General features: G+C 54.5%; 1 protein-coding gene across 1 annotated transcript in view; it reads right to left on the minus strand.

Annotated features, from left to right (window-relative positions):
- The window catches only part of DPYSL3 (dihydropyrimidinase like 3), a 42220-nt gene that overhangs the window by 13076 nt on the left and 13882 nt on the right, over positions 1-15262 (minus strand). Inside the window, 5 exon segments of the mRNA XM_050905272.1 lie at positions 499-579; positions 1021-1082; positions 1338-1502; positions 2565-2749; positions 5111-5199. Of these exon segments, the coding sequence (XP_050761229.1) occupies positions 499-579; positions 1021-1082; positions 1338-1502; positions 2565-2749; positions 5111-5199 (582 nt within the window).

The following is a 15262-nucleotide window of genomic DNA, read 5'->3' on the forward strand; positions in this document are numbered from 1 at the left end:
TTGGACTTTCTCTCATCTAGCACCAATTACAACACAGCGGGCCAATACAGACTACCCACTTGAACACCAAACCACATCCCTCATAACAATTCCCTTGCAAATTCAGCTCCATTAGCCGGCTGCTTGCTTACAGCAGGGAGAAAATTCCTCTCTTGCAGCGGCACTTTTCAATACGTTTTAACTCTCTTAGCCAATTATGTGCAAGGCAAACATCTCTGCCTCTCCACACTGAAAAAGAGCTGTGGTTGGAATGAACATACCGTACTTGATGGCCCACTCTATTCCATTTAGATAATCGCTAATTTGCTATTTCAGATTTGCTTATGAACCACATTCCCAGCAGAAAATCTTGGTAAATTTGATATTGCTGCTGAGCAGCAAAGAAATCACCTTGCAAAAGACGTCCATGCAGCTTTAGAGTCATTTTGCTAATGCCCCACACCAAATCTGCCTGGGATAGATTTTCAGTCCCTGCATACCAGAAGAGTAGTTAGTTACCTGTGCAATTATATCCCCATTTTCAGCATGAACTTGAGCTATGGCACCCAGCTCTGCCAGGCAGCTGAATATCTCATACAGCTAAAACAGAGACAAGAAAAAAATGATTACTGAGCAGACAGACTGCCCTGGCCTGTGCGCGGCCTTGGCACCCCGCACGGCCCTTCAGCCGAAGGCCCTGGCAGCAGCAGGGCCTGGTGTGGGTGCGCTGGGACCAACTCCAGCCATGCCGGCCGGTGCTCCCCGAAGGCCGTGGCCGCTGGCGGATGCTCTCAGTGATCTCCACACCAGACCTCTGCCTCCGCCTGCAGCGTGGGAGCCCGGCCGGCCCACGGCTGGCACACCGTGCCCGCAGCCCAGGGGCAGCCCTCCAAAGGCAGCGAGGGCAGAGGAGAGGAACCGCGAGGCCCGGGCAGGTGCAGCGGGCTGCCTGCCACCCCTGCCTCCCTGCGCCCAGCATGGCTGCCATCCCCCCTGCTGCCCCTCGCACCGACACAACCAAGGCGGAGAAGGGGGTCTCACCTCGGTGTTCGACATCTGGTACAAATCCTTGTAGGCCATGTACACCATGAAGGAGTTAATTCCTAGGGGCAGAGCAGAGAGGAGAGAGAGGTGAGCTGGGGGCTCTCCCTCCCAGATGGTCCTGGTCAGGCTGCCTGCTCTGGGCTGCCTTCCCTGCCAGCTCATCTGCAGGGCACAACTCCTGCTCGCGGCCGCGCAGGATCCCAGCGGGCACTCGACAGCGAGAGGACGGATGACAGCACGGTCACCCCCTGCCCTCCTTGGCGAGGGGACGTGGCTCGCCGAGGCCCGCGCGCAGGGAGCGGTGGGCGGCAAACCTTTCTCTTGGACCATGGTGTGCAGCTCCTGCCGGACGCGGTCGCTCCAGCGGGGGATGTCCACGTGCAGCGCGTAGTCGCAGCAGGCCTTCCCGTCGGCCCACTCCCGCCACCGCTCCAACGCCTCCACCAGGCTGGACTCGGGGTCCGGCACCACATGGTCCACTGCAGAGGCACAGCGGGGGCACGGGGTGGGCAAGGGCTCCCCGCCCGGGCCACCCCACTGCAGCCCTGCACGCTGCGGGGCATCTCCATGATCCCAGGCTCGACTCCTCAGCAGCTTCAGGGCAGCTCCAAAGAGGTCCCCATCACCTCCGTGATGTGCCTGAGCTCCTCCAAGTGCATTTATCGGCAGGGAAGCACACAGAGCCTTTGCTTAACAGCCTTTGGCACGGGACCAGGGGCTTTTACAGGCTTCTGCTGAGAAATCAGCTGAAAGCTGCTGAAGGGCCTTGTCCTTCCTCACCCTCACTTCCATCCCATTAACACATAGCCTCCTCCCACACTCCCAATACTAATGCACCTTTTATTGCTCACCATGTAATCCCCATGCCCTGCCACAGTCCATTTCACACAACTTATTTTTTTGGCCCAGGGGGAAGGAGAACCGGTGGGGGGAGGACAAGAAACACAGTCCTTTACTGGAAGGATCAACAGTTGCTCCTGCATCCCAAGAAAGCCTGCAGTGCACACAGCTGTGACCACCGCACAGCAGTAAAACCTGGACCTCAAACCAGTGCACAACTGGGGCCTTCTCCAGGGAAGGACCTCAGAATTCCCTTTCCTTTTTCGTTAGCACTGTTTATTTCCAAGCAGTGCGGGATGCCAGGACGTTGCTCTGCTCCTCTGCTCAGAATCATCTGAGCATCATGCTGCCCTATTTTTATTTAACAGGGAAAAAAAGTTATGCCGTTGTTCCTTTTTGAGGGTCCCAGGGGCACCAGTGGCTGCACACAATGAAGCACTGCAGAACATGGGATCTGCAAGGGCAAGGGGTCCTACGCAAATCTCCTGTTCCACCACTTCATTATTACTAAGGATCCCAAAGAGTCATCCCAACCCTCACTCTCTAGACTGCATTGACAGAGATCACAGAAAAGATGAGCACACCATCATGGACCTTTAAAACAAAGACGACTGAGAAAAGCAAAGAGAAAAAGAAATAACTGGGCAATGTTCCAAGAGTGCTGGGTGCTGTCACGTACAGGACCTGCCTGCTGCACTCACTGATCATGGTGGTTCCACCAGCCAGGGCCGCTTTCGTTCCTTGGAAGAAATCATCCACAGCCGTCATCCCCTTGTATGGCATCTGCAGGCGAGTGTGGACATCAATTCCTCCAGGGATCACCATCTTCCCATTGGCTTCTATGGTTTTGACCCCTCCAGGGACAATCAGATTGTCTCCAATCTGCCTGATGAGATCATACCAAGATGGTATAAAGGAAAACCAGCCACAACACAATCAATGAACAGTTCAGCTAGGGAACAGCCAGTCAACTCCCCCCACCGGCAAAAATGGCCCCCTCCTTCCCACTCCCACACCTGGGCTTGCAGGAGCCAGCAGAGTGAAACCACCTCACTCTGCAGCAACATGCAGGATTGTCTGGCTTGCTTACACCTACGATTTGCATAGTCCAGGGGTGGCTGCCATCTGTCCGACTGCTCTGCTGGTGTCTATGATGGCACCTGCTGTCTGGGGCAGGCACTGGGTTGGGGTAGCTGGGGAGTATGGTCTGATGGGCATGCAGATCTCCACAGTGTATGGTGAGAAGCTGCCTAGGACACTTCATACCCCACAGACTCACAAGTCAGGCTCCTGCAAGCGTTTCCAGCGTAGCAGTCCTACCTGTTCACCCAGGGTGCATGCTCACAAAACCCAACACCAGCCCTGCTTCCAGTAAGCTGCAACCCTAATCTCTCCTCTCCCCCGTCCTTCTGCCCACCTTAAGGAAGGCTCAAGTCTGAGGCTTACTTATAGAGAAAGATGATTTCCCACTGTAATGCCACAGCTGCTAGGCCAGCTCAGGGCTCGTCAGGGACTTGTAATGCTGCTCACAGCACAAAGTTCTGAGCGTAAAGGGAAACCGCCCTCCAGGGAGCTGGGGAGGAGCTGACAAAGTGCACAGCCCGGCTGGCTGCAGCCCGGCTGGGCTCACGGCACAGCCTGGAAGCGCTGGGCTCACCCTCTTCCCAAGGAGTGCAGAGTCGTCCCCTCCCCAGGACCTCCCCTCTCACGCCGTCTCCTTCATGCCCCTGAAGGACATCTTTGCTATCAGCAGGGCCATGCTATAGTGAAGGCAGCTAGAATCTCAAGTACCTAAAAATATCTTCCGAAAACAGGAAACCTAAAAAGTTCCAGTACACATCTACTCGCAACCCAGAATACCATTACAGTCCTCTGGAGTTTGTGCTGTTCTAGCACGCGACATTCTCCTCCCTAGACATACCCTGCCCTCCTGCAGGCCAGGTCACCTGAACCTTAGGACTCCCTTCACTCAGCCCCCACCCCCTCAATCCCTTTATCCGTCCATATGTAGCACTCAGCCTTCAAATCTCTTCTTTCAGAAATCCTATTTTCATCAAGCCTTCCTCAGTCTTCCCTGATAAATCAAGATAAAAGACAAGTTGGTTTTAGTGGAAAACTTCTGATTTCCTTGGCACACTGGGGAGGTAAATGAGGAGCAAATTCCATTTTTGCATTTCATTCAACCTTAGTCATTTTGCAGGTTTTTTTCCTTAGAATAACAAAAGTTCTGTGGACAGAACTGCTCGCTCCAGTGTCCTCACAGCAATAAACCAGCAGCTCTTTCCACCACTTTTATTGAGATGAATCCATCACCAAAGGATTTAAACTGCTCACTGTATTCTTAGCAGAATTCACTTGCAAGAGCATTTCTCTTCCCAGGCAATGAAATTCTGTGACCTCCAGGCTGCAGACAAGGCTAAGTGATTTGCCCAAGGATACCCAGAAGGTCTGTGCCATAGCAAGACCTGAAGCTGGCTCTGATCCCTGCCTGGGTACAAGTACTAGTCAATCACAAATGCTCTTGTCCACCAGCTGAAAACAGTCTCATAAAAATACAGTCCCACTTCTTGATGTATTTCTCTGCTGCTGGATTTTTAAAATATACCGTCCTGGGAAGGCTGCATATTTTCCTCTTACCATAGAGCAAGCAACGCCTTTTCAAGTCTCTCTGCTATAAACTGTCATGGTTCTTTCAATTCACCCAGCTTGGAGCTGGTCCCAACATGATACATTTGACACATCTGAACTGCAGCCTTTAAACAACGGAGTTATTACTGCACCTCTGAAACACACACGAAAAAGCTGGGGGACCCAGAGGTTTGCCTGCAATTCCTGAAAATCTCAAGGATGCAGATGATCTGCAGCACAGCACTGTCCTTGTTAGTGCTAACAAATGGGATCTTGTGTGCGGTCATTCATGCTAATACTGTTAACACAGGGCAAAACAGGAGTCAAAGATAAATCTTGTTCCTGGTACAATTAGATGCAGCTTCGTTGTACAATGGACGCTGTATCATGAAGTCACCAGCCCGACTGCAATTCGGTCACTGGAGTTACTATATAAACACGTCAGGCAACCACATATATGCTCACACACACTGCAGAGAGCTGAGCCTCTAACCAGAGTGGGCTATCAAGTTTTACAGGCTGGCAAGCGGGGTACAGACCACATCCACAAAAAGCCAGTAACCATCCAACCTGAAGCTGATTTAAGGAGAGATGGAGATAACAGAAGTCCCATACTTACTTTATGAGGCCATCCTCCATGTAAATGTCAGCATAGAATGACTGGTCATCGTTGACTATTCTCCCTCCTTTAATAAGGAGACGATCGCTCTGTGAAGGGAAGAACACAGCAGTTGCCAGTAGCAGGCAATACACGCGCTTCTCAGCAGCCAGTACAGTGCCCTTCTTGGGTGCTCTCCTACTGCATCAGACAGCTCACCCCAACAGCCGACACTGCAGAAAGTTCACGTCCGTACCAACACTTGAAACAACAAGACAAGAGCAAGGATTGAAAAAATCATACTCGTAGGGCTGTTTCTGAATGGAACAGGTGCTGCCAGAAACACCACCAAGGCAGAATGAGTACAAAGGAGAGTCACCGGGGACACAGCAAATATGCTTCCATAAAATACACAGAGAGAAGTCAAAAGCTTCCTACACCAGGTCATTATGCACATAAATCTGCAGGCAGCACAAGCCACATGGCAGTATTTAGAGCAAATTTGTTACTAAGGGCATGTCCTTAAATCTTACCCAAATACCATCCAAAATAAGTTGCATTAAGGACAATTTATATCTCTCTCATCTGCTACCACCTTGCAAAGACCACCAACAGGACAGGCAGCCCTGGAAATGATGCATCTGCTGTTGGAATCTACCCCTACGATGCTCGGGGTAGTCCTTCTGAGGCATTTCACAACATCACAGGTCTACACAAGACCCAGGAGGCACTGAACTGCGTTACTGTCTCATCATTTACCACCTCCTCTGTTCTCCTTTCTACTGACCTAAGTGGCCAGCAGCCTTCTCCAAAGGAGCACAGCCGGACAGCAGAGGAGCACCCAGACCAGAACTGCTCTCATGCTCTTCCTGTATTCACACTGTTGGACCTGGGCGACCCAGCATACACTGATGGGAGAGAATGAACACCGTCCTGTGGGGAACAGACCCCGTCCTGAGGAACTGGGAAGGCTGAGGTCCTGCTCTTCTACCTCCACCTGCCCAAGTCCAAACACCAGCTGCAGGCAGTACAGGGGCAAACAGCCTGATCTCACACATGGTGACATAAGCTGATTGCGCTGTTCCAGAGAATATGCAGTCTTCCTGACTGCTTAAAACGCCTCCCACAACCCTCCAGTTTTCAAGCTCCCCTTACTTCCCTCTCTGTTCCCCCCTGCTGCCCACAGCCCAGGTTTTTGTGTGTGAGTACAGCCCCCTTCCACAGTCCGAGCCTGGACCACGGCTGGACGGAGCCTTCAGCAGGGCTCACACACCAGCCTCACCCTGTGAAGCTCTTGCACAATTAATTCCTCTACAGGGAACTGGGTTTGTTCTTCCTCCGCTGCCCCTGGCGTGATTTCTGGAAGTATCACCACAGTGGTGGTAATTTGCAGCTTCCTCCCTGGCAACAGAAGGATGCAAGAGAATCCCCCCGTGTCCCTGCAGCTCGCAGCAGCCAAAGCCCCAAGACTCACGTGCGTTTTTACGGCAATCTCATCCACACACAGTCGAGACAAAGAAACTGGGTGGGGAAAGGATCAGAATGCACGGCGCTCTCAACCCCTGCTGCAGCTCAGCACTGGCGCAGGGGAAAGAGCCACGGTCTCTCCTCGCTTCCCAGGCAGGGCCTTCCCACGGCTGTAGCGATGACCAGCAACCCGAGTCCCAGCAACGGGGATTTACCTTCCCTGCTCAGCGCAGCTTAATGCCGATCAGGAGCCTTGCCTCCCACCAGGAAAAGCGCACAGCTGAGTTGTTCCCCTGTTCCTGTGCCACTCATCGTCCTCCCCGACAAGCAGACCTGGGGCCAGCTCCCTTTCTCCCCTGACCTAAGCTAACACATCGGTGCAGAGGTCTAGCAGAACTTTCCTATCTAAGGAGCGTTCTGGAAGCAAGGGCACGTTGCTGGACACAGGCCTCCCCGCACAGCTCCTTTAAACAGCTAGCTTTAACAGATCACAACCAGCACACAAAGATACTGGCCTTGACTAGTGACCTGGGGGACCATTACCACCTCTCACTTGCAGCTCTTTTCCTCAGGTATACCAGAGGCTGGAGGACAGCCGGGTGCATGGTGGCCCAGGAGTCTCGGGTCCTCTCAGCTTGCGCCGCGTCTCTCCCTGATGGGCACACACCAGGCCATGCTTGGCTTTGGGGCTGAGGACCCCAAGCACAAACAAATGCTGTTGACGAGCCACTGACTATCCTCCTCCCCCGGCACAGAGCGCTTGTCCTTCCTTTTGTGTCCGTCCAATTGTTGTCTCTCTAACAATACTGTAATTTGAAGTTCAGAAACCCCTAAAAGAGCGAAGTGTGACCACAGCCAGTTGCTTATAGCCTGTCAGTCACAGGGGGCAAGCAGCTGAGCCGTGGCTCCCGTGAATGCAAATGATGAGTATTTAAGTAACAGTATAAGAAACGTAGATAGAAACTACCAAGCAACAGTATCAGGCATCAGCTACGGAAGAATCAAGGCCATAGTGAGAAACACAGGGAAGAAGGTTCTTGTTTTATATTTCAGCCAACTGTACATAGAGTTTCTCCCACATAACCAGTCCCCTATGCCCTGGCAGATCCTCCTTGGCTTCACCTAGCCTACATGATGAGAAAAAAAAGAGTCTACCTGCCCAGATCCAGTAACACGACTGGGCCTCCATTTTTTTTGTCTTACCCATACCCTTTCAACCCCAACTTGCTTTCCCAAAGGCCCTGGAGTTCGTTCTCACTAGAGTGCGGGAGCGCCAGCAAATACTGATGCTGGCCTGCCTCTCCCTGTGCGTCGGACAAGAGAAAGCAAAGACAGACAGGCACAGGCGGCATGGGGGTAGGAGACTGCAGCACTTGACAATTACTGAATAAACTGTTAATATGAACTCAGAAAATATGCCTGCCCACAAACACAAATGGTCATTCTGTGGCAGATGTGAAGGGCTGCTCAGTGCTAACTCCGTTAGTACACAAAATTGTGAGGTCCATAATGGCTGGAGCACGAACAAGGCATTCATTCAGGGGATCGGGCACTGCCTCAGGGTCCGCCCCGAGCCCGGCTGCCAGACACCCCCCGTGCCCGCAGGAAAGAGAAGGGCTGCATCAGTGCCTGCCCACCAACTATGAGGAAAAAATATAATAAAGTAAGTAAAATCCAAATGACACCACATCGACAGGCTCTGGCATCGTTCAGGAGTGCACCCAGACGTTAAGAGGCAGGGGAACAAGAAAGGAAGAGAATGAAGCAGTTACGGGGAAACAAGTCTGACTTAATACAGGCTTCTGCAGCACACGCTGCCAGAGCAGCCTCAGACTACAATAAATGCACTGTTTCCCCTGCCAGGGCTCATTTGTGCGTCTCCACACCCACTACGTCTCCCCGCCAGCCAGTGTCAGGCTGTGTCATCAGCCATTGTTAGCAGATGGAAAAACCTTCCTGCACCAGGAGCTGCGGAGGCACCGCAGGGAGCACCTTTCCTCCCAGCCCAGCAGAAGCACTGCGGGACTGGGCGAGCATGCCCAGGGCCCGAACCCCGGCCGCCTCTGCTGCCCAGCTCAGCCCCTGGCTGCGCATGGCAAGCGGGGGCCAGCCTCTGTGCAAAGCGCCCAGCACACCGAAGGAGCAGCATGAGTGAAAAGTGCCACGCAGACCATGGCTGCACGCAGCTCTACCTGACCGCTGGCACAGACCTGTCGGGCTTGCCGGCCTGATCTCCACCGCTGACTGTGTCTCAACAAGTCTCCACGCAGCCAGCGACAGCCCATTTGTCACCAGTGTGGTACCTTTTGTGAGCATCCATTTCTGCAGGCACAGGCGCTGCCCCACAAGGCCGAGCCCGGAAGCATCCTTCCAGCACAGCTCTGCCAAAACCTGGCGGGATCACCACCAGCCCCCAATACCCCTGCCGTGCTGGGAAGCGTTTTTACTGCACGCTCCCCGTCTCTCCACCTGTTGGCATTTGGGATCAAGCTTTCAAAACCATTACCCATTCCCTCATGCCCACACTCTGCTCCTGCTTCTCTTAAGCATCATCTGGTCATTTGAGACCCCAAAATATCAGGGGGTCTCTTAACATTTCTCAGTGCAGAAGGAAAGGGAGGCAGCAGCTTCCCGAAGGCTCCTGAATCCAGCCAAGAATAGTGCTCACCTTGTTTACAAAGCACAAGGGCATAATTAGGGTAGCATGGAAGCAGGTGTATGGCTTTACTGCTCTCTCCCTTGTAAAACAAGAGACACTAATTACAATGGCGTTTCATCAGTAGCTGGATGTCTCCTCCTTACTAATGTACCACACGACAGCACGGAAAAACCTCTGGCTGGAATCACAGGGATAGACGGACAGCCGCCAGATACACTCAGTGATTCCCCACGGTCCCTGGGCATGGCAAGAAATGCCATACTGATAGCTGCCAGTTTACCAAAATCTGTCCAGTCATTAACTGAGGCTTTTCTCCCCACCTGCACCTGATACAACATAATAGCCATCCCCATGCAGACCTCATAGTTTTTAGACGTGCCAGAGACATCAGAGAGATGGTGCTCGTGAGCTGTGACAGGGTGGTTGAACAGGATGGGCATGGCTCACACCAAGAAAAAATATGGGAACTCCAGTCTACCTGGGATAGGAAAGGCTTTTGTGACCAAAGTACAAAGACTGGGTGTTTTTGATTCAACCAACAGCTCTGTTAACAGTTATTTCGTGAAACCAGGGCAAGGCATTTCACCACTTGAGTCTTCCACCTCTCTTTCTGCAGGGACAGGAAAACATACTGTGGACAGCAGGAGGGGAAGTATTTTGATTGTATCTCCAAACAACCAAAGAAAAGGAACTAATAAAAAGTCTCTCAATAGACACACAAGGTTTGAAATTACTGTTCTCCTGAGCTGGGCATCCCAGCATCAGCACACACCTGGAAAGTAATTACATTTACTGGTCTCTGATGCACTGTGCACAGCCTAAGGCACAGTGAAGAGCAACACTTCCATACTAAGCAATCACTGAGAAAGCAAAAAGACTCCGTTAACCTCCCCTCCCCACGTCTTCCCCACATCACAACCAACAGAGAGGCCCATACCTCCCAATCTTCCTTCAATGGCTACAGTCTTGCCTGTCACACTGTCACATGTAGGTTTTGACTAGGCTTCTACAATTCAGGTTGGGAATAATTCCCAGGGCAATTTATCTCGCACAAACACATGCACCCCTCACTCATGCTCCTGGCTTCTCCACTAAAATGGCTGTCCTAGAAAAGACCAGAAACTGCTGCAAACAGACACAACATGCAAACTGGGGTTTTTCAGATGTTATTGTCAGAAACTAAGTACAAATTCCGACTGCAGCACTGTAGAGTACGAGAGGAACCAGGAGGGAGTGTTTGTACATCTCCAGAATCACACTAGATAGTTCAAACAATAGCTGTCAGGAAGTAAAAACACTCAGATTTCCAATATGTCCTTCACAAAAGCCAAACCTGCCTATTGCTTGGGTGACGAAGCGAGGAAGGCACCTCTCCCTTCATTTGTGGGCTCAGTCATTGCTTCAGTGCTATTAGCTTTGATATCTATAGATGAGTTACCTGCCAGCACAAGGTGGCTCCTATAATTCTCTGTATACTCTCATACTGCAGACCTACCCCCAGCTGTGATGCTTTAGATGCTTTAAAGGTGTCTGAGATATCTTGTATCCTAATGGCACAACACAGTCCCAAAAATCTCTCTACTAACAAGCGCAGCTTAGCTGACAATCTGCCGTCCCCAGAAGTCGCTATGTGTCCTGACATACAAGAACAGATTCTGGGGCGGAAATCTAGGAAGGAGGAATAAACAATCAAAACAATGCCCGGGGCAGGCACAATCTGCAGAAAGGGACAGAAGAGGCTTTGTTCTAGGGGAGACACCGTAGCTGAGATTTTTCGTTCTGCCATTCCATGAAAACAGAGAAGACCACCCAACACCTGACTTCATTGCTTCCCTTGGGCCTCAAAGCATGGGTTCAGGACATACGGGTCATTTGGCCAGAATTCCAGAGCAATCTCCTCCACCCCAGCCAGGACACAATAATGCTGCAGAACAGGGCAAGTGAGTCCTGGAGGGTCATCACCAAGCTGCAGCAGTCAAAGGAGAGAGCTACCTGTAACATCAGCTACACAGACACCACTCACCCACAGCATTTTCAGCTTCAGCAGGCTGAGGAAAGGATTTAATAGGGAGAAATAAAGCAACTTGTGAGATTTTGTTACCACTGAGGTGAGAAAGTTCCTGCTGGATCCCAGAGGAGCAGGAAGAAGCCCTGCACATTGGTAAAGCGTATCATAAAGGTTCTTGTAGAAAAAGCCCCAGAGAACAGCAGAAATCCCACCTGCAGCAGTAACGTTGTTGTCACCATGGTGACCTAAGGATACAGAAACGGCAAGATGTGTAAAGCGGTAATACTGCTTATTAAAGCAATTGAATCTGGGTTGACAAAGGAATTTCTCTTTACAGTGGTAATGATCTTTGTGCTTCTTTGGGAGCATTTTGTTCACATCTGTACATTAAAAAGAATAATGAAACTCAAGTGCTTTGTCTTTCCTTTTTCTTCAAGGAGCCAAAGCTGTCCTCAGGAGGAAAAACAAGAGCTATATGAAGCCAGCGAAAAGGCATCAACAAGATGAAAGACCTGATCGCCTTCCCAGAAGAAAGCCCCACGCAGCCTCCTCCAGGGAGGGCCCGGGGAAAACGGCTGCACCCGGCAGAGGAAGGCACAAGCCGGACCAGAGCACGAAAGCCCCGGAGGGAGGTCAGCACAGAGAGGCATCGGTGCGACCCCGGGCTCCCCGCACCTTCAAAGAAAACATGTCAGCCAGCCTCCTCCTCCTCGCCGGGAGGCGGCTCGACCGTGCCGTGCTGGCGCTAGGTGTGGTCCCTGCGCTACTGCGCCAGCGACGGGGACCGCCGCACCTGATGCGGCAAGAGAGGAGAACGGCTCGGGATGCAGCGGGTGGCACCGAGCGCGGGGAACGCCCTGCGGGCCAACCGCACCCCCGCCCGCGCCCCGGGACAGCGGGGACCCGCGCCCGAGCCGCGCTCCTGGCCCCGCCGCGCACCGGGAACGGCCGCGGGCGGGACGGCAGCGGGAGCCCGCGCCCCGCCGGCGCCCCCGGCCCCGCTCGGAGGGAAGCCCGCCCGGCCGAGGGGCTTGCCGGGCCGGTCTGCGCCCGGGCGGGTCACCGCGCCCGCCCGGCGAGGCGGTTCTGCGGGAGGCGGCGAGGCGGGAGGCTGCCCCGGGCGGCTGCCGGGTTAGCTCCAGGCGGGGACGCGAGCAATGCCCGGGGAGCGGGTGCCGCCGGGCACCGGCCGCCGCAGAAGCTCCAGCCGGCGCTGAGCCCGCCGGGGCGCGGCTCTGCCCAGCCCGGGTTCACCGGCGGGGCCGGGACACCTGCGCAGGCGGCGGGCCGGGCGGCGGCTCTTTGTCTGCGCGCCGCCGCCGCCGCCGCCCCGGTCCGGCCCGCAGCGCCGGGCACCGGCACCGCGCTCCCCGGCCGCCCCGGGCACCGCCGCCCGCCCCGCGCCCCCCCCCCCCCCGGCCGCCCCGCGGGGCGCTCGGCACCGGCAGCGCCCGCCCTGCCCCGCCCCGCCCGCGGCACCCACCGTGATGCGCGGGATGTTCTTCTTGCCCTGGTACGACATGGCGCCGCCCGCCCGGCCCGGCCCGGCCCGACCCGCTGCCGCCGCCTGCGCTGCCCTCCGCGCCGGCTCCGCACAAAGGCGAGCCCGAGCCCGCGCCCGCCGTGCCAGCCGCCACCGGGGACGGCCGCCCGCCCCGCCCTGCCCCGCCCCCAGCGCCGCCCGCGGCCGCCAGGGGGCGCCCCGCCACCGGGCACCGCGCACCGGGTATCCCGTACTGGGCCCCGGGCAGCGCTCCCAGTGCACCCGGTATCCCGTACTGGGCCCCGGGCACCGCTCCCAGTGCACCGGGTATCCCGTACTGGGCTCCGGGCACCGCTCCCAGTGCGCCGGGTATCAGATACTGGGCTCCAGGCACCGCTCCCAGTGCACTGGGTGTCCCGTACTGGGCTCCCAGCACCACTCCCAGTGCACCGCGCACTGCTGCCCACACACGACTCCCCGCACACCGAGCAGGGCTCGCCACCCTCTGCACGCCAGGTGCTGGGCACCGGCACCAGGTGCCGCACACCCAACATCGCCCACCGGGCAGCCGGCCCCGGGCACCGGGCAGAGCCCAGCCTCCAGGCCCGTGCCCCTCCGCCGGGGAAGCCCCGGTCTTGGGGTGGCTGTGGAGGGGCGGTGCAGCCAGCCCGAGCCAGGCCAGGTCCAAACCCAGGTCCAGCCTGCAGAGAGGGCAACTCGGGGAGCAGGCCACAAACAGGGCTCTTTCCAAGCTGAAACTTTTCCATGTAATAACAGTGAGTAAAAACGAAAGAGATTTCTAAAAGAATGGATATTTTGGTACTGCTGGAGTGCATTTGGATCACCTTAAACTTTCTTTCACAAGCACAAGAACTGGAAACATTTAAAAAAAAATAAAATGCCGTATGCATCTGACTCCAGGAATCTTGTATCCTATGTAAACACTACAAGTGCTGGCAGCACTAAGGACTTCTGTATTTCCTCAGCTGTGATCTTGGTAGGAAGGTTCAAACTGTGGAATTGGTAACAAGTATCAGCGTGTGCTGAGACAGTCGATGCTGGGCCTGGGACCCCCGCTGACAGTGGGCCAGGACCAGGACCAGGCCAGCTGCAGTTGTGCTATGATGGGAAGAACTTGTCTGCCCTCTCCTGTCTGACGTGATCCACGATGCTGCCAGCAGGTCCGCTGCCCTGCAGAGCCATGGCCGGGCCTGAATCTCGCTTTCTCTCCCAGGCCAGCAGTGACTGCTCTCACGTGCAGAGCTCTGAACGCCATCGGCGAGGTCTTCCTACAGATCCTGCTGCCCAGCAGCAGCTAATGGCGTGTCCTCCGCTACTCAGATCTTACAGCCACACCTGGCACAGGCATTGCTGTAAATCCAATTTCTAGCTCCTGCTAGAAAAACAAGCCGTCTGACCCGGATGACCAACACCCCACCCTCCCTTCAGTTTGCTTTCCGAACTAGAACCTAACTATGGTTTGCAACGGCTGCAGGGGCCCGAAGAGCACTCTGCTCACCACTGCGTGCACGAGCAAAGCAATCTTCGTAGCACAACCCCTGACGCTGCAGCCAACTTTGACTGCTACAAAGCTCTGGGGAAGTGCGTGATCGCAGCGTGGACTGTCTGGAGCGCGCACTCTGCTGCTGGGGTTCAGTGGAAGGTCACACTCAATACTGTTAATGACATGTTCTCCTTGATGAAGGGTTTAAGTACATAGATTGGTATGGCAGCCCTCCCTCACCACAAGCTTTGATGTCGCCACTGGCTCAGTAACCCAGCCCAAAGCTTTTATTACTCACCGAGTCTGTTATTCCGTATGTGCTTCCGCTGAAGCTCTTAGAAAGTTTTACTGGATACACATTTATTCTAAACCCAAAAAGATTTCACCAGCTTAAAGTGAAAGTCAGCAGCTTCTCAATAACCTACTTATTACCGCCAGGACTACGAGAACATCTGCAGAATCGCATGGGCTGCTTGGCCCAGCTGGACCACTGCCTCCTGCCTCCCTCCCCGCAGCTCCGGCGCTGCTGCCTGTGAGCTGGTGCACCCCAGCAGTCGGCAGGAGACGGCTGAAAGCCTTCCCCCTCCCCGGTGGATCCATGGGCAGGGGGGTGTCTGCAAGCGCCGAGAGGGGAACAGGGGAGCAGCACTGTGCCGGAGCCTCTGCGACTGAGGAGGGTGTGGGGAGGAGATAAGGTACCAGACCGTACTGTTCTTGCCACGACGCTGCGATGCTTCAAGAACAGGTCCTGGTCTCTACTGAAATTAGACTGGCTGGGGCTGGACATGAGAAAGACCCTTGATGCTTATCGCCAAACCTCCTGAAACTTCACTCACCCAATTTCCAGAAAATTTTAGAGTATCCCTATGCTAGGTGGTACCATGTTACTTTGTCTGGAGTAGCAGTTAATTAGTTAGTAACAGATAAATGACTATGCAGACAGATGCTGCTGACTTGAGCACTTGGGACAGTTTCAAGAGCCGAGTTTGCATCAGCCCCCTGGATGCTGGCCAGCCACGGTGACTCCAGGCCCTTCTTTTGAAGAGATGTGC

The sequence above is a fragment of the Gymnogyps californianus genome, chromosome 14, assembly GCF_018139145.2.
Source record: "Gymnogyps californianus isolate 813 chromosome 14, ASM1813914v2, whole genome shotgun sequence".
NCBI lineage: Eukaryota > Metazoa > Chordata > Aves > Accipitriformes > Cathartidae > Gymnogyps > Gymnogyps californianus.